This window comes from Salarias fasciatus, chromosome 18 (assembly GCF_902148845.1).
Source record: "Salarias fasciatus chromosome 18, fSalaFa1.1, whole genome shotgun sequence".
In the NCBI taxonomy this organism is placed as follows: Eukaryota; Metazoa; Chordata; class Actinopteri; order Blenniiformes; family Blenniidae; genus Salarias; species Salarias fasciatus.
In genome coordinates, this window is record NC_043762.1 from 28270894 (window position 1) to 28285029 (window position 14136).

Below are 14136 nucleotides of genomic sequence, written 5' to 3' on the forward strand. Positions count from 1 at the left end.
ATGTCTCAGAGGCTTCTGCTGTAGATTTGAATGAACCCGATGCATGCTTTAAAACCCTTTGTTCATCTTGCCAAACCTTTTGTCGCTAATCCTTATATCATCAGTTTGATCATCGTTTTCAGTGAGTCCTGCCGGTTCATGTATACTTAATCAACTATATATACAAACACGCGGTTGTTGTGTTTCTTCTGTTCTCCTGCACGTGGACCGACGCCGCTCTTCATCTTTTTCTACCTTCCCCCGTTAGAGGAGGACACTGGTGAAGTTTCTCGATGTGTTTTATACATGCAAAATAAAGTTTGTGGTATTGAGCTCTGTCGAGTGATGCGATTGACGACGCTGCAGCATTTAAAACATCACATTTTATTGCCTACGCAACAGCAGTGATCCCTCATGGTGTTTTTTTTTTTTTTTTTATAGACGACACACGGCCTCTGCAAAGAGACGAGACGATCAATCAAGTCGCTCTTAATCTCAGTCTGACAGTCTGTGCAGATGTTGGAGACGGTGGATTGTTATTGGTCCGTTCGTCCTCTGAAATCGCCGTACGTTTAGATTCAATGAGATACACTGCAGACAGTGTGCATCTCTAAATATGTTTCAGCTTATTGACACTTTACAACTAAAAGATCAGGAATGTGTAGAAAATAGACTTTTCTCTGACAGACAGACGGACTAAAAGCAGAGATTAGAAAAAAAATAAAGATCACTAGCACAGTGAACTTGGCCTCAGCTAAAATGTTTAAACCACTTGAGGGGAATAAAAATGTTGCTGTAGAAAGGAGGTATTGCTACAGTCCCTACAATCGCTCAAATTACACAGATCTGCTGCTGCAAAATCAGCAGCACTCTCCACGTTAAAAAAAAAAAAAAGAAAAACCTATAAAAAGCTGTGACACATCTGTATATTCACAATGACACAGCTGGAAAAGGTGATCAAGACTGAGTGTTTTTAAGATTTAAGGTTGTGCACGTACCATTTCTACTAGTGTGACCCCCCCCCCCCCCCCCCCCCCCCCCCCCCCCCCGGTGGCTGCAGTGTGACAGGCAGACGGCAGCATTAAGGTTTCATGAGAGCAGCGGCGTCTGGCCCGACTACAACATCTGGAATGAAGCGCCAACTCTTCAGCCCGCTGGGGGTGGAGGGGTGGGGTGGGGCGGGGGCAGAGCCGGGCTCCGGGCGTCGAGGCCATCTCTGCCAGGACTTCGCCACAGGCTCACCGGCTGAGAGCGAAGCGGCGCCAAGAACAACGTGATGGAAGAAGACTTCCTCCACCCCCGCCGGGGCTGCTTCCAGTTTGTCCAGTTGGCTTCCAAGGATAGTAAGAGGTGAACTGGAAGTGTGTGTGTGTGTGTGTGTGTGTGTGTGTGTGTAGGGGGGGGGGGACAGCGGCGGTGGCAGAATGGCCGCCACTCTTAAAGTCTCCCCTGCTTGGCGTCCCCAATGGCGCCCCACACGTCGAAGACAAACTCGTCGGGGAAGGCGAAGTCCCCCAGGCTCTCGTCCAGCGCCATGGCGAACTCGTCCGGGTTCTTCTTGTCGCGGCCGACCTCCACCATGGTGGCGGCTGCAGGGAGGGGGGGGGGCGGGGGGGGGACAGTCAGACTCCCGGCGCCAAACACAAACAGTCTGATTCTGCTCAATATTTCCACAGACTGCAGCCGGAGAAGCGAAACAGATTAATGTTTGGTTTTTCTCCAGGAGGGACGGAGGAGGAAACACGAAGAGAGAGAATCATGGAAGACGACCTGGCTCAACCTGGATACTCACCAAACCCACCTCTACTCAACAACACCGCTACACTGCCTCGTTCATGGGTGAATAAAGGTCTGAGGTTCGAATCCCCACTGTGGGGGAGTGACTACCATGACTGCCTGAGCATGACCCTTGACCCCCAGCAGCTCCTGCACCTATCCAGTAAGATGGGCTGAATCCACAAGAGGTTTATGGTTACATAAACAGGCTCAATTCAGGCTTCATTCTTCATCTTCTCCAGTCAGAAAATTAAAATTAGAAAGCATTTTAAATACATATATAAATATAATTAGGGGCTGCAAAATAATTAAAAAAAAAAATTCGAGTTTATGAAACAAAATAATTTGGCTTTTTTTATTTTCAAGCTACAATTCTATAAATAGAAAAGACTTGATATGTTTCCTTTAATGTGTCATAAATGTCAAATATTTGACAGTGTTAATGAAATAGTCACATCGGACTGAGTTGGATTCTAATTCTTGGAGATGCTACAGTAAATTATTTTTATCTTCTGTTAAAGGAACACAGACATTTTGTAATAAAGCAAACTTAACTGAGAGGTTAAGTGAGAGAGATAGATTAGAAAGGCAGCTTATCGATCCATTTACAGGAAATCGCTTCCCACACCCCTGCAGACACTCTATAATTGATTTAGTTAAAAAAGAATCAGTCTATTTATTTGCACACATAAAGGCAACTATATAAAGACATAAACTGTCTTTATATGACTAAAGACAGCACGGCTCCACATCACCTCACGGCGCCTCAAACGATGAGAAAAACTCATGGGTGTCATGAAGGACAGAGTTCATGCAGCGCTCACCCAGCTCCGTGTCTCTGATGCCCATGTAGCTCTCCAGGAGGTCGTCCACTTTCAGTATGGCCTTCTCCTCGAACTCTGTGGGCTGAAACACGCCAGCAGCATTAAACCTCCATCCTCAGCCCAGCGTGTGTCTCTGGGTTTCCTCACCTCGTCCTCCACGGTCGCCGGGCCTTTGGAGCGGAGCCTCAGCGTTCCCTTCCCCGTGCCCACCTTGTTCTCACCGGCCGGTTTGGCGCCCCTCGACCGGGGCTCCAGCATTTCTGCATGGATGATGGGAAAACTGGTGAAATGACGCGTTTATCCCGCACATAACAGCATCACAGTCATCGGGACGGCAGCTCGGCCCCAGAGCAGGCCGACGTGTAACCACGGTAACGGGAAGTGTTTGAAAAGTGGTACAACGCTGTAAAACCATCTCACCATAACACCTGGAGCCGTTTCTAAAGCTAAACACGTATTTCTGCCCAATATAAAGAAGAAAAAGTGCTCAATTAACCTGAATTCAGCTCATGTTACCTGGCGCAAAGAATTTTTGATAAATCTTTCAATTGTTCCAATTCTACATACATAAATGTAAAAATGTGTGTATTGTACAAAAAAATTGTATTTCTAATCCAAAAAATATCAGATTATATTGGAAAACAATGGAAATCGCTTCATAAAAGCCTCAAAGACCTGAAAACAGTGAGTTTATTAGTTTAAACAAAGGTCTGACTATTAAGAGAACACATTATTACTTTTCACAAGTATTTAATGAACACAGCTCAGATTTAATATAGTAATCTTTTATATAATATCTTATATCAGTAACTTGTCATTTTCCCGCTTTGTTCTTCTTGATGGCTTCTTCATTTGATTTCATTCATTTTTTTTAACCACATTCATACTTTTTTGTCTTCGTTGCATTTATTTATATGGATTTGTATTTTTAAAGTTATTTTCAGTTTCAATCTGATCCTTCTAATTCGTATTTCTCTCAAATAGTGTTTGTTATATTATCTTTTTTGTTGTCATGACTTTGTCATATCACTTTGAAATATACTGACGTACACGAATAATCAAATAACTTAATAACCTTCACCGTAGAAAATGCAGGAGCTGTTATCTCAGGATAAAGTTATATAAAGAGACAAAGCAGGCAGAGACGGACTGAACTGTAGAAACGCTGTAAGTTCTCCAACATGCTGGAACAACCCACCTGTCAGGCCGTTTAAAAAGGAACATAGAAGAACTGTCTGTGCCTGGAAAGACCATCGCTAGTCAGACTAAATATTGATTTCACAGCTTTCCTTTTCTTCTTGTTGCTATTTTCAGAAATTTAACCAATGATTGCAAACGATCCATTGCATTATCTCTGAAGCTTCATACTTTCTCACAACCGCTGCTGCTTCTTCCTCACACACACACACTCTCACACACACACACACACACACGCCGGTTACATAAAGCGCCTTTGATTCAGTGAGCGCGCCGCCTCCACGCCTCTCACCCACCGAAGGCCTTCATGGGCTCCACCAGCTTGAGGGTGAAGCTCTGGTCGCGTGGCAGCTCCTTCAGCATGCGGGCCACCTCGAAGTGCCGCGTCCCCACGATGTTGCGGCCGTTGATGCACTCGATGTGGTCGCCCACGCACACCACCTTCACGCCGTCCACCACGCTGCCCTCCTTGATGCGCTGACGGTGGGGGGAACAGGTCGGGGTCAAATACGACGTGTAAGGATTTATTTAAAAAAGTAAACACAACCCGAGAGGCTGCAGTGCCGCTGCAGCGCCACATGGTGGCACAGGTGAGCAGCTGGAGGACCAGATAAGCTCATTAGGCCTGGATCCAGAGAGGTATGATGCCCACAGGGAGAGGGGTTTGTGGAGCTGGCTTTCAGCAGAGTGAGCGGTTCAGGACCGGTGAACGCCGTCCTCACCTTGATGAAGGCGTAGCCCGCTCCGTTGTCGGTGATGGTGAGGCCCAGGGCGTCCTCCCGCTTGAACACCTCCACCTCCTTCTTGATCCCCTTGATGTGAGCGAAGATGAAGTCCTCCAGGCCGATCTGGCCCCCCAGCAGCTTGTCCATGTCCACCTTGTGGGTGTTGAGCGTGCAGAACAGGATCTGAGAACACATTTTACAACAAACGGGAACTCAGGCTGGACGGTTTGTTCAAAAATAGTATTAATGTTTCTGTCCAGAGCTCCAGAGCTGAGTCAGACTCATGAACAACAGCAGGTATCGGTGATCGGTTCTGCCCTCTGGGTGTCGGCGGTGTCTGGACGGTGGTCCGCGTGGCGGTCACACCTCGTCCGGCTTCACGCCGCCCGTCCAGGTCGGCGAGACGGAAATGTAATCATGGGAAACACGATACATCAGCTGTTTAATAGCTCTTCAAACACAGACCGCAGGAGGAACTGATCTGCAGAGGTTCATCAGGGAGACGACCTTTACGCTCCGATCGGCGTCTGGCATTGAGGCCTGCCTTGTTTGGGCCTCTCTTTTTTTTTTTTTCCCCTGTGTACCAACGAGTGTCAGCCACACACACACACACACACACACACACAGACACACACACACACACACTCACAAACTCGGCCTCGCTGGTTGCCTTGGGTTACCAGACTATAAAAGAGCAGGATTATAATGAAGGGAGGCCGCTGGAGGAGACGGCAGAGGGAGAAGGAAGGGTGCACTGTAGAATACTCTCTCTCTCTCTCTCTCCATAACAGACGCCCCCTCCCTCCCCCCGCCTCCACCCGGGCCGTGCTTCACCCAGGAGCAGGTGGGAGGAACAGCAGCAGACGCCCACAAGCCGTTGCCAAGGCTGCCGACTGCGCGAAGAAGCCGTTTCTCTCCGAGGCGGCGAGCGTGCACCGGGGGGCGGCGGGGGGAGCGGCGCCACGTCGAGCGCGAGGCCGAGACGCCGCCTCGACTCACAGGAACAGACACTACGCCGCCCACGGCCCGGGTCACGCTGACCACAACCCTGATAACCGCACGGAGAGGGAGGAAAAGGGCAAGGCAGGAGAGAGGCTCTCCAATCTGCTGGGCCGAGTGACTCAAGCTCCGCAGAGAGAGAGAGGGAGAGAGAGGGGAGAGAGAGAGAGAGAGAGAGAGAGAGAGAGAGAGAGAGAACAAAAACACAATGCATCTGACTAATTTCACTTTGACAAGCAGCAGATGCAGAAGTTTGCAGAAACGTTTTGCGGCGTGAAAAGAAAATCAGACAAGTCACGACTCGGCTTCACAGCTTCTAATTAATTCCAAAAGCTCCAGTTTACGTAAATGCCAGTGTGAGGAATCTGGAATGCATGTTTCAGAGGAAAAAGCTGCACTTGAACAGATTTATGTTCAGTCTTCGGGAAGAGATCATTTTAAAATATTCGATTTGTGTGCAGTTAGGGGTCAGAGGTCAGGTGAGGCGGTGTTTTGCACGGTCACTTCTAGAATGAAGGTTCCATAATTTATAAGGTTTGAACCCGCCATCAATTTATAAAGAGTAGCAGAAACAACCCAACACTGAGATCCCAGCTGAGAAATCAGGGATGCTGCCACGAAAGATAGAGACCTGTTTACTGTCGAACGAGCCTCACAGTCGCGCTGTTTGTAAGAACAGTCAAAATGCAACAGCTATAGGAGAAGTTTTCTGGACATTTCCCTGTATTTTGCTCCAGAAGGTTTCATTAAAATCCAAATGAGTATAACAGTATAATATAGACATTTTCATCACATATATTCTGCTCCACAACAAAGAAAAACATCTAGAATATGAATTCAAAGCTTACTCCTGGCTGTTCGGCCCACTCAGAATGACATTTGGCTGTATGTGACCGTCCTGAACTAAAATGTGTTTACCTGGTACCCTACAGGGACCTGCTTGATAACAATCAGTACAAACAACATGATTTAAACTCATTTAGACAATTTGGAAGTATTCCTTTAAATTAGTCAGTTCTATAAAAGTTTTATTTTGTGTGATCAAATATTGTCCTAACCTAGAGCAACCTAAGCAAGAAACAGAAGACAGCGGCTATGGTTTTCACCTCAGATTAATGTATTTGATGTATGTAGTAACAGAAATAATGAGGATTACCAGAGCTCCACCTATTAATACTATTTCCAGACACTTTTCAATAACATCTCTCATCGTTCTTCATCATAACACAGAGGCAACAATTATCTGTGGAGAAAAATCAGCTTTTTCCGGTGTTGTTAAAGAAGCAAACTGTTCTTCGATTCCAAAAATAGCCGAGGATGGAGCAAAGAGATTGAAGAACAGACACTTGAAGGTGCTATAATCTCGATATAGTCACTGAATTTGTCTTTCCGCCTCCGAACGCTCCCTCCGGCTCTGCAGTCAGAGGAGAGATCACGACTGGTGTCTCTGCAGAAAGGTAAGGTTAGAGAAACACAGCCTCTAATTGGACTCCCCTCTGAAACACACCGTGCAGCGAAACTAAAAGCTTGGAAAACCTGTTCCTGCCCGTTTAGAGTTCAGAGCCTCTTCCACTCTTCCTGCAATGGTAGAAAAAGGGTCACAACAGTGAACCGGGCAGAAATGGGGCGTATGGAACCGTTTAATAAGCTGCTGCCTCGTGTTGTGCTTCCTTCGTCTGGCTCGTTTCTTGTCAGTATTATTTAACAGGGAGAGCTGATGTAAGCTGAGTGTGTGTGTGTGTGTGTGTGTGTGTGTGTGTGTGTGTGTGTGTGTGTGTGTGTGTGTGTGTGTGTGTGTGTGTGTGTGTGTGTGTGTGTGTGTGTGTGTGTGTGTGTGTCATGTAAAGTTGTGCTCATCAGCATTTGAACCTTTGTAATCATTCACCAAACTGCGGATGTGAGATTCCTCAGGGCGGCGATGGTGATTAGGGCTTTCACGAAGTGACTGAGGAAAGAGGACGGCACGATATCGAAAGCAAATTCCAAATAAAGTGAGAGGAGGAACCCAGGCCAACAGGCGAACCGCGGTTCAAGCCGTTAAGCAACCATGTTAACGGCCATTCAGAAGCACAGAAAGGTTAAAAACATAAAATACTGCCGACAAATATAGAGTAAAACAATTATATTGTGACAACTTCACTCTTTTTAATTAAATAAATGATGTGTGCATGTTCGATTCTGTGACAGTTAAGACCAACATGAACAGTGAATTACATTCTTTCTATCCTTTCTCCTGGAACACAGTATTGTTTCGCTGGATGTGTCTGTTAAAGCGTTATCCTGCTTGAGAGAACGCTGGCACTCAAAACTATCAGACAATCGTATATTTACATTAATGGTATTAGTCGAGGGAGGGGCAGGGGTGAGGTTACATGAACACACACATACACACACACACACACACACGCATGCACACACACACACACACACACATCTCGTCTTAACAAATGTTAGTCACAATATTCGTCACGCCGACGATCTCCAGAGACCGAACGAAAAACCTCCAGCTGCTTCTGAAAACCTCTGTTTGTTGACTGAGGCGTTTCCATGGCAACCCTCCATCACCACCAGCTCGGAAACACTCACACACACACACACCCGTTTCTTTGCATGTTACACACGCGTTGTGTGTGTCACGTGTGCTTGGACATGCGGGGAGACTTATTTCCATGTTGGACGGACACATGACTGTCAGAACATCAGCGAGCAAAATAAAGCAGAACGTCTGTTTTTCACTTCAGGAGCAGAAATGTAACCAAATAATACTGTGAAATAATAAATGACGAGCTCCAAATATTTATCTGTGCTAATTTTGCAGTATTTCTCTGCTTCTTATTCTTATTTTGGTTCTGGGAAGATTTGGATAATTGGGACAAATGACAAGCATCGGTTCATTTAATTCAGTGACATGTTCCAGTATGAAAAAGTCCAGCTGAGAGGCGCTGAACCTGCGGTAAGCTGGGTGAGTGTGGAACAGGTGGCCGAGCTGCTGCCCTGCATGCTGATTAAAATGGAGTGGCTCAGATCTGAAGTGCCTTAAAGAGGATCTGAATGGGAGGCAGGCTCTGATCATACGCTGCACTTATTCTCAACCTAATAGGATAAAAAAAATAAACAAAAAGACCGATAGATCCAGGTACTGATCAGGATAAGACCTCGTCATCTGGACTGGGAGATATGTAGGACAGATTTCTGTATCAATTAGCAGCATTTAGGAAGTGAGCGCAGCAGCCGGGCTAATACAAACACCGGGCTCAGGCCTCATCAAATAAGATTGTTTCTCCTAATCCCCACCACCTGATTAGGAAATATCTGGCTGTGAATGTGGAGCCGGAGGCTACCTGGAGCCGACACGCTGGGCAGGAAGCGGCGAGCGCGTGCCGCTCGGCCACAGCATGGGACATGCAAAGCTGCAGGGAAATGCCTTGCTGGCGGGCAGGCGGAGGGAAGGCCGGAGTCACGGAGCCACACCTCGAACTCTACAGCTGAGGGGACGCTGAGCAGACTCTGACCCGAGCCCAAAGACGACATTAAAGATCTCACACTTTATCAGCGCTGGTATTCCTGGTGGCTCCGATAACAGGCTGCAGAGTTTACATAACACATCTGACACTGAGAGCTCCTTCACTAACGCTGCTACTCCTGAAACTGAACCTCCGGTTTAATAAAGCCTGAACCGGGCTGCTTCTTTCAAACAAAACAAAGAACAGCTGAGAGGGAAGCGCAGCCGTTTCCAGAGGCACGTGTCATTTTGTTCCATGTTGTTTGGGCGTTGAGCTCAGTGCAAAAGGTCAGATTGCGAGGAGAAGGAAGCTGCAGGTGTTTATGCACCAGACACTGAATCAGCACCAGGAGGCGTGGTTAGATACTAACACTCCAGGACCAGGGGAAGACTACATTATTCATCATTCATATCCGTTTTAACCTCACACTCACACAACCTCCACCTCAGGCCCCACTCAGGGCTGGAGAACGGGACAACCGGTCCTGATGCACAACCTTAGAAACACTCAAAATTCGCTACACAAAACAAAAATTATTACTATTATTTGTCATTATTGTAAGTAATAAGTGCAGTATTTACTTAATAACACATGCATAACTACATTTATACAAATAGTGTAAATCCTGATAAACCTTGTTTTTTAGATCTAAACTGTATTTCACCTCATCTATTTTCCAGAATGCACACAGTGCTGCAGTCTGCTCTTACAGCCCAGACTCTCTCTGGCAGCTGAAAACAGACGGTGCACTCAGCAGCAATTTATTCTTTTCAGACTTAAGCCTGCGTTTGACAGCTATTAATAAATAAATCAAAGCACTCGATTCAATTAGCTCAAGTACTAATTGGAATAAGAATGAACAAAGCTCCTATTTTGCATTAACACTCCAATTGCTCAATTTGCACATAAAATCAAGAAAAGAATTTAGCAGCACATATATAGAGCAAAATGTTGAGTTTAAAAAAATGTAAATGTAAAAACCTATTATTATTCTGGTCTGTGAATAAATCCAAATTCTGTGAATAAATCAGCAATAATCACACTTTTCTGTTTAACGTGTGTTTTTCCACATTTCTTTAATGATATAAACTGTATGTTGGTTAGTAACTGAATTAATGAAAAAAAAAAACCCTCCAAAAACAGAAAAATATGTGTTGAGCTCATTTTTTCTCAAATGAATTTGGCAAATTAAAAGTACAAACCCAGAGTTTGCTTCAGTCTGTGAGCCTCACAAAACTCGCTGCTGCTGAATGCATCGCTTAGACGAACCAAATCTGATTTGAATTATTTTGTGAAATTTACATTATAATTGATGTAACTTGCAAAACTGACTTTGCCTTAATTGCTGGTGTCTTATTCCAACAAACCTCCTCCTCTATAGAGCAGCTGAAACTCTTATCTCAGTGTTTTGTCACCTCAAAGCTATTTTTTTCTACAATTTTAATAAGATCTAGTCATTCCTCAGACATGAAAATGAAAGAAATATTATAATTACGTTCTGAACCAGGTCAGAACTCACTGCGTCCACGTGGCTGGTTGAACGCCGGCCTCACACGGGCCGCACTCCGTCGCCACCACAGAGTCGTTCAGATGGCGTTTATTCAGGGAGGGGGCCCTGGGCGGACCGTGTCCTCCGGGACGTCTGGGACCGGCTATCTGGCTGGGTTTGAGGCCGTGCCCACTGAACCGGACGCCAGGGACTTCCTGAGCTGCAAACTGCGGAGTCCCACCGCTAACATGATCACATCATCAGGGGTCTTTGTCTCTGATGGTCTGTGGCCCGGCTCTGAATGGGCCACTGTGCTGCGAAGGCACGCACTGCCAATGAGACCGGGCTTAAACAACTAGCTGATTGATCACTAAGTCCTTCTGAGAGTAAATATGCCAAGAATGCACTCGTTCTTGTTTCACACACATGATTAGTGGCTTGCTGTGTGTCTATTTTACAAGCGGAAAGCAGAAAAAGTTAATCAGTAATTAGAATATCTGCTTGTTACGGCATAATCGCTCAACGGAAAAGCTTCATGTGTTGACATCTCGGCTCCGCTGCATGGCCCACCAGCTCCGAAACACAAACAGGAAAAGAATTACTTTCTCTCGGCGTCACCACTAGCACAGCAAACACGGGAGATATTCTTTATTGATCTTTGTCCCTGAGATTTCTGCTTCCTCTTGAAGCGGGGATCACAAAACAAACCACAGGACATGACAATAAAACAACAACAACCATCTCCAATCCAGTTCTTCCCCAACGACTGCTGCGCTGCGGCTGCCGTTTAAAGAAACACTTTTAAAAGACAAACATCAGCATTGAGTAGACGAAAGCAGCTCGCTCTGATCACACGTCTTCATGTAATTAATAAAGTTGCTCTAAATCACAGGACCTCAGTCTTCCGCTACATTTACTGCACTTGTCGAACTTTATCTCTGAGCTTGAAAGGGAGGGAATGGGGAAGCTGGAGGGGGGGGCAGAGAACTCACATTCTAGTCTGACAAAAGCCAAACATGCCTCTGACTCTGTCCTTTGTGAAGAGGAGCTCAGACTGTGGTTTATGAAGACCTGCTTTTGTCTTCAGAACCTTCACCTGCAGCTTTTGTGCTCGCTTCCGCAGAGAAGTCAGACGGCCACGCACGTACCTGAGAATAGACGCACATTGATGTGACAGCGGCTGCTCTCTCTCCGTCTTACGTGGTTTAAGACAGTTTGACTGATTAACCTTTTAATGGCCACTACCGGCCCGTCCCCTCAGTGTTACCACTTTAATCTTTACTGGAACGAGCACTGCAGCCGGAGTGTGTTTCAGCTGCTCCCTTCTGAACGGTCGTGTGATTTGCATGTTTGATTTGGCACAAGTTTTACGCCGGATGTCCTTCCTTACAGAGCGGGCTCGGGACATTAAATAAAAAAAACCCACAGCGATGACCTGTAGGCAGTGTGCATTTCTTATTCGTTTGATTCCTGAAACAGTTGCTCTCTACTCCACATGTTTGTGTTATTTAAATAACAGAAGGAGCGCTCATGTCTGAAAGGATGCTCTGGAAATATTAGCTGTTTACTGTTTGTTTATGCTCTGTTTAACGGTTATGCAGCCTCCGGCCACTAGTCGGTGCTACAGAGTCGACACCAAGAGGACCCCATCTCCACAGCAGTGCCAGAAGGTGCAGTTTTAAAACAACGCCTGTGAGGATAAAGTCCATAGATGGTCATAAGTCGATCACTTCAAGAGTTTGGTTATTGCTCTGCACACAGCGGCCACCGCTGGCGTCAGTCACACTCCGGCCAGTTAGCCACTGTTCATCAGCCTACTGTGAAAAGATAACGCAGCTCATCTCAGATCTGCTTCCACTTGAAAATATTGATGGATTTCATTCAGCATGAATGCACACTGCTAAATTTGAACAGTGTATTTAAAGATGTATCAGTAAATAGAGCCATTTTTGCTTATATTTATTTTCACTGTTGTATGAAGAGCTGAGCATTTGAATATAATACATTAAGTAGTTATCTAATTAAATATCTAATAAAGACATTATTACCATGAATTAAAGATTACTGATTTTAGTTTATTTTTATTTGTTCTATTTCTTCACATACAGGTAAAAGTTAGAACTGAGCGTTTTTGCCTTCTTTTGGAATAATTGTGTATAGTATAGTTATTTTAATTGTATAGTAATTGTGTATATTTGTCTTTTCACTAAAAAGACAAATTAATTTCCTGCTTGTCAACAAATGTTGCTGGAAATACTTTTTGTATTGGGTAGTTGAAGAAATATTACTATTTAAACTTACAGTACTACTCCATAAATGTGGCATTATTACATCATTATTATTTCCTACTTATATAACGGTGCAACTACTCCAAAAACACATGATACAGGTTTATTATTAAGAAATTCCTATTTATCTGTTTAGACCTCAAATAGCTTCTGAAATGAAAATGTCCACTCAAAATTTAAGAGACTGAATGTTTGTATCTAATTTGTGTTTATGTAAATTATCAATATCTTAATTTACAGCAGCCAATAAAGGATTACTGAACAGACCCATCAGGTACATGTGAGGTGCAAGTGAAGGAAGCAGCAGATCAAAAAAATAGGAAAATTACTGAAAATGTAAACCAACCAAATAAAAATATCTTAAATCATAATACACGTTACAAAACAACCCAAACGAGGGTAAAAAGGCCCAAAGGAGAGCACAGGGATATAAAATATGACCATAAACAGGTGCAAAATAGTGGCAACACATAAAATGAATATAAATGGAATTATCATGACAGCAAAAACACAGTTGGAGAACGAAAATTAAAAGAAGAAAAAAGATTTATGAAATAAAGTTTGACTTTTTAAGTACTGAATAAGTGTTTAAGAGTTTACTTCAAAGTTTACTTCACGGACTCTCTGTAAAAAAGAGCTTTATTAACACTTGAACGCGACACTAAATGGTTGTTTTTGTTTGTTTGTGACTTCCTCGCCGATCGGCAGGTGCGCTCTTACCTCTGGGGCGCTGATGTTGAATGCCTCCGCTATCTTCCCGTACAGCTCCTTGACGTTGGTGAAGCCCTCGATCCTGCCGGTGGGGCTGCCGTGCGCCAGCTGCGTGTGGAACACCAGCTTGGGCCGCAGGTTGGCAGGTGGAGGCGGGAGCCCGGCGGCTCCGTTCACGGAGGATTTACCGAAGCTTCCGGCACCTGCGTGTCCGCCGCTCACCTCCTCATTATCCACCAAATGCTCTTTCGTCGACTTGTTTTTCTTCCTCCACGGTCCCAGCGGCATTTTCTCCTCTTGTTCTTGTTGTTTTTCGTCGTGTGAAGGTGGAAAGGTCCGAGCCGCCGCTAGAACATTGAAGTAGCTAACCTGTTGAAGCCCCGCGGTGGACGAGTCCCTATTTACTTCCTCCTTCTCTCCGTCCTCCTCCTCCTCCTTCTCCTCCTCCTCGGTTCCTCCACTCACCTGAGCACGGCCGAACTTTGTTCCTCGGCCCTGGCTGGCAGATAAACGCTGTAAATATTCAACAGGTAAGGAGGGAGGACTGAGTGGATCAAGCCCGGAACAACCTGCCCGCTGCCCCGGTGCTCGGCTAACAATAGCTCCTCTGTTGGGCTGTCAGCGTGTCGGGGGACGCAGGCGCAG

The 14136-nt window shown here is 45.3% G+C and overlaps 1 protein-coding gene across 1 annotated transcript; it reads right to left on the bottom strand.

Moving 5' to 3' along the window:
• Positions 1–347: 347 nt before the first annotated feature.
• Positions 348–14118, bottom strand: gipc2 (GIPC PDZ domain containing family, member 2). The gene is made up of 6 exons (XM_030115475.1): positions 13501–14118; positions 4499–4684; positions 4073–4253; positions 2727–2839; positions 2580–2661; positions 348–1568 (listed from the first exon to the last, which is right to left on the bottom strand). Exons 1-6 carry the CDS (start codon positions 13777–13779, stop codon positions 1417–1419), a joined length of 993 nt encoding a protein of 330 aa, XP_029971335.1. The 5' UTR covers positions 13780–14118; the 3' UTR covers positions 348–1416.
• Positions 14119–14136: the final 18 nt, after the last annotated feature.

Excerpts from the sequence above, each read along its gene's own strand:
- gipc2 (XM_030115475.1), bottom strand. The coding sequence starts at position 13,779 with ATGCCGCTGGGACCGTGGAGGAAGAAAAACAAGTCGACGAAAGAGCAT. Across the intron at positions 2,662-2,726 it reads CGGCGACCGTGGAGGACGAG|CCCACAGAGTTCGAGGAGAA; the intron begins GTGAGGAAACCC and ends GGCGTGTTTCAG. Across the intron at positions 1,569-2,579 it reads CATCAGAGACACGGAGCTGG|CCGCCACCATGGTGGAGGTC; the intron begins GTGAGCGCTGCA and ends CCCTCCCTGCAG.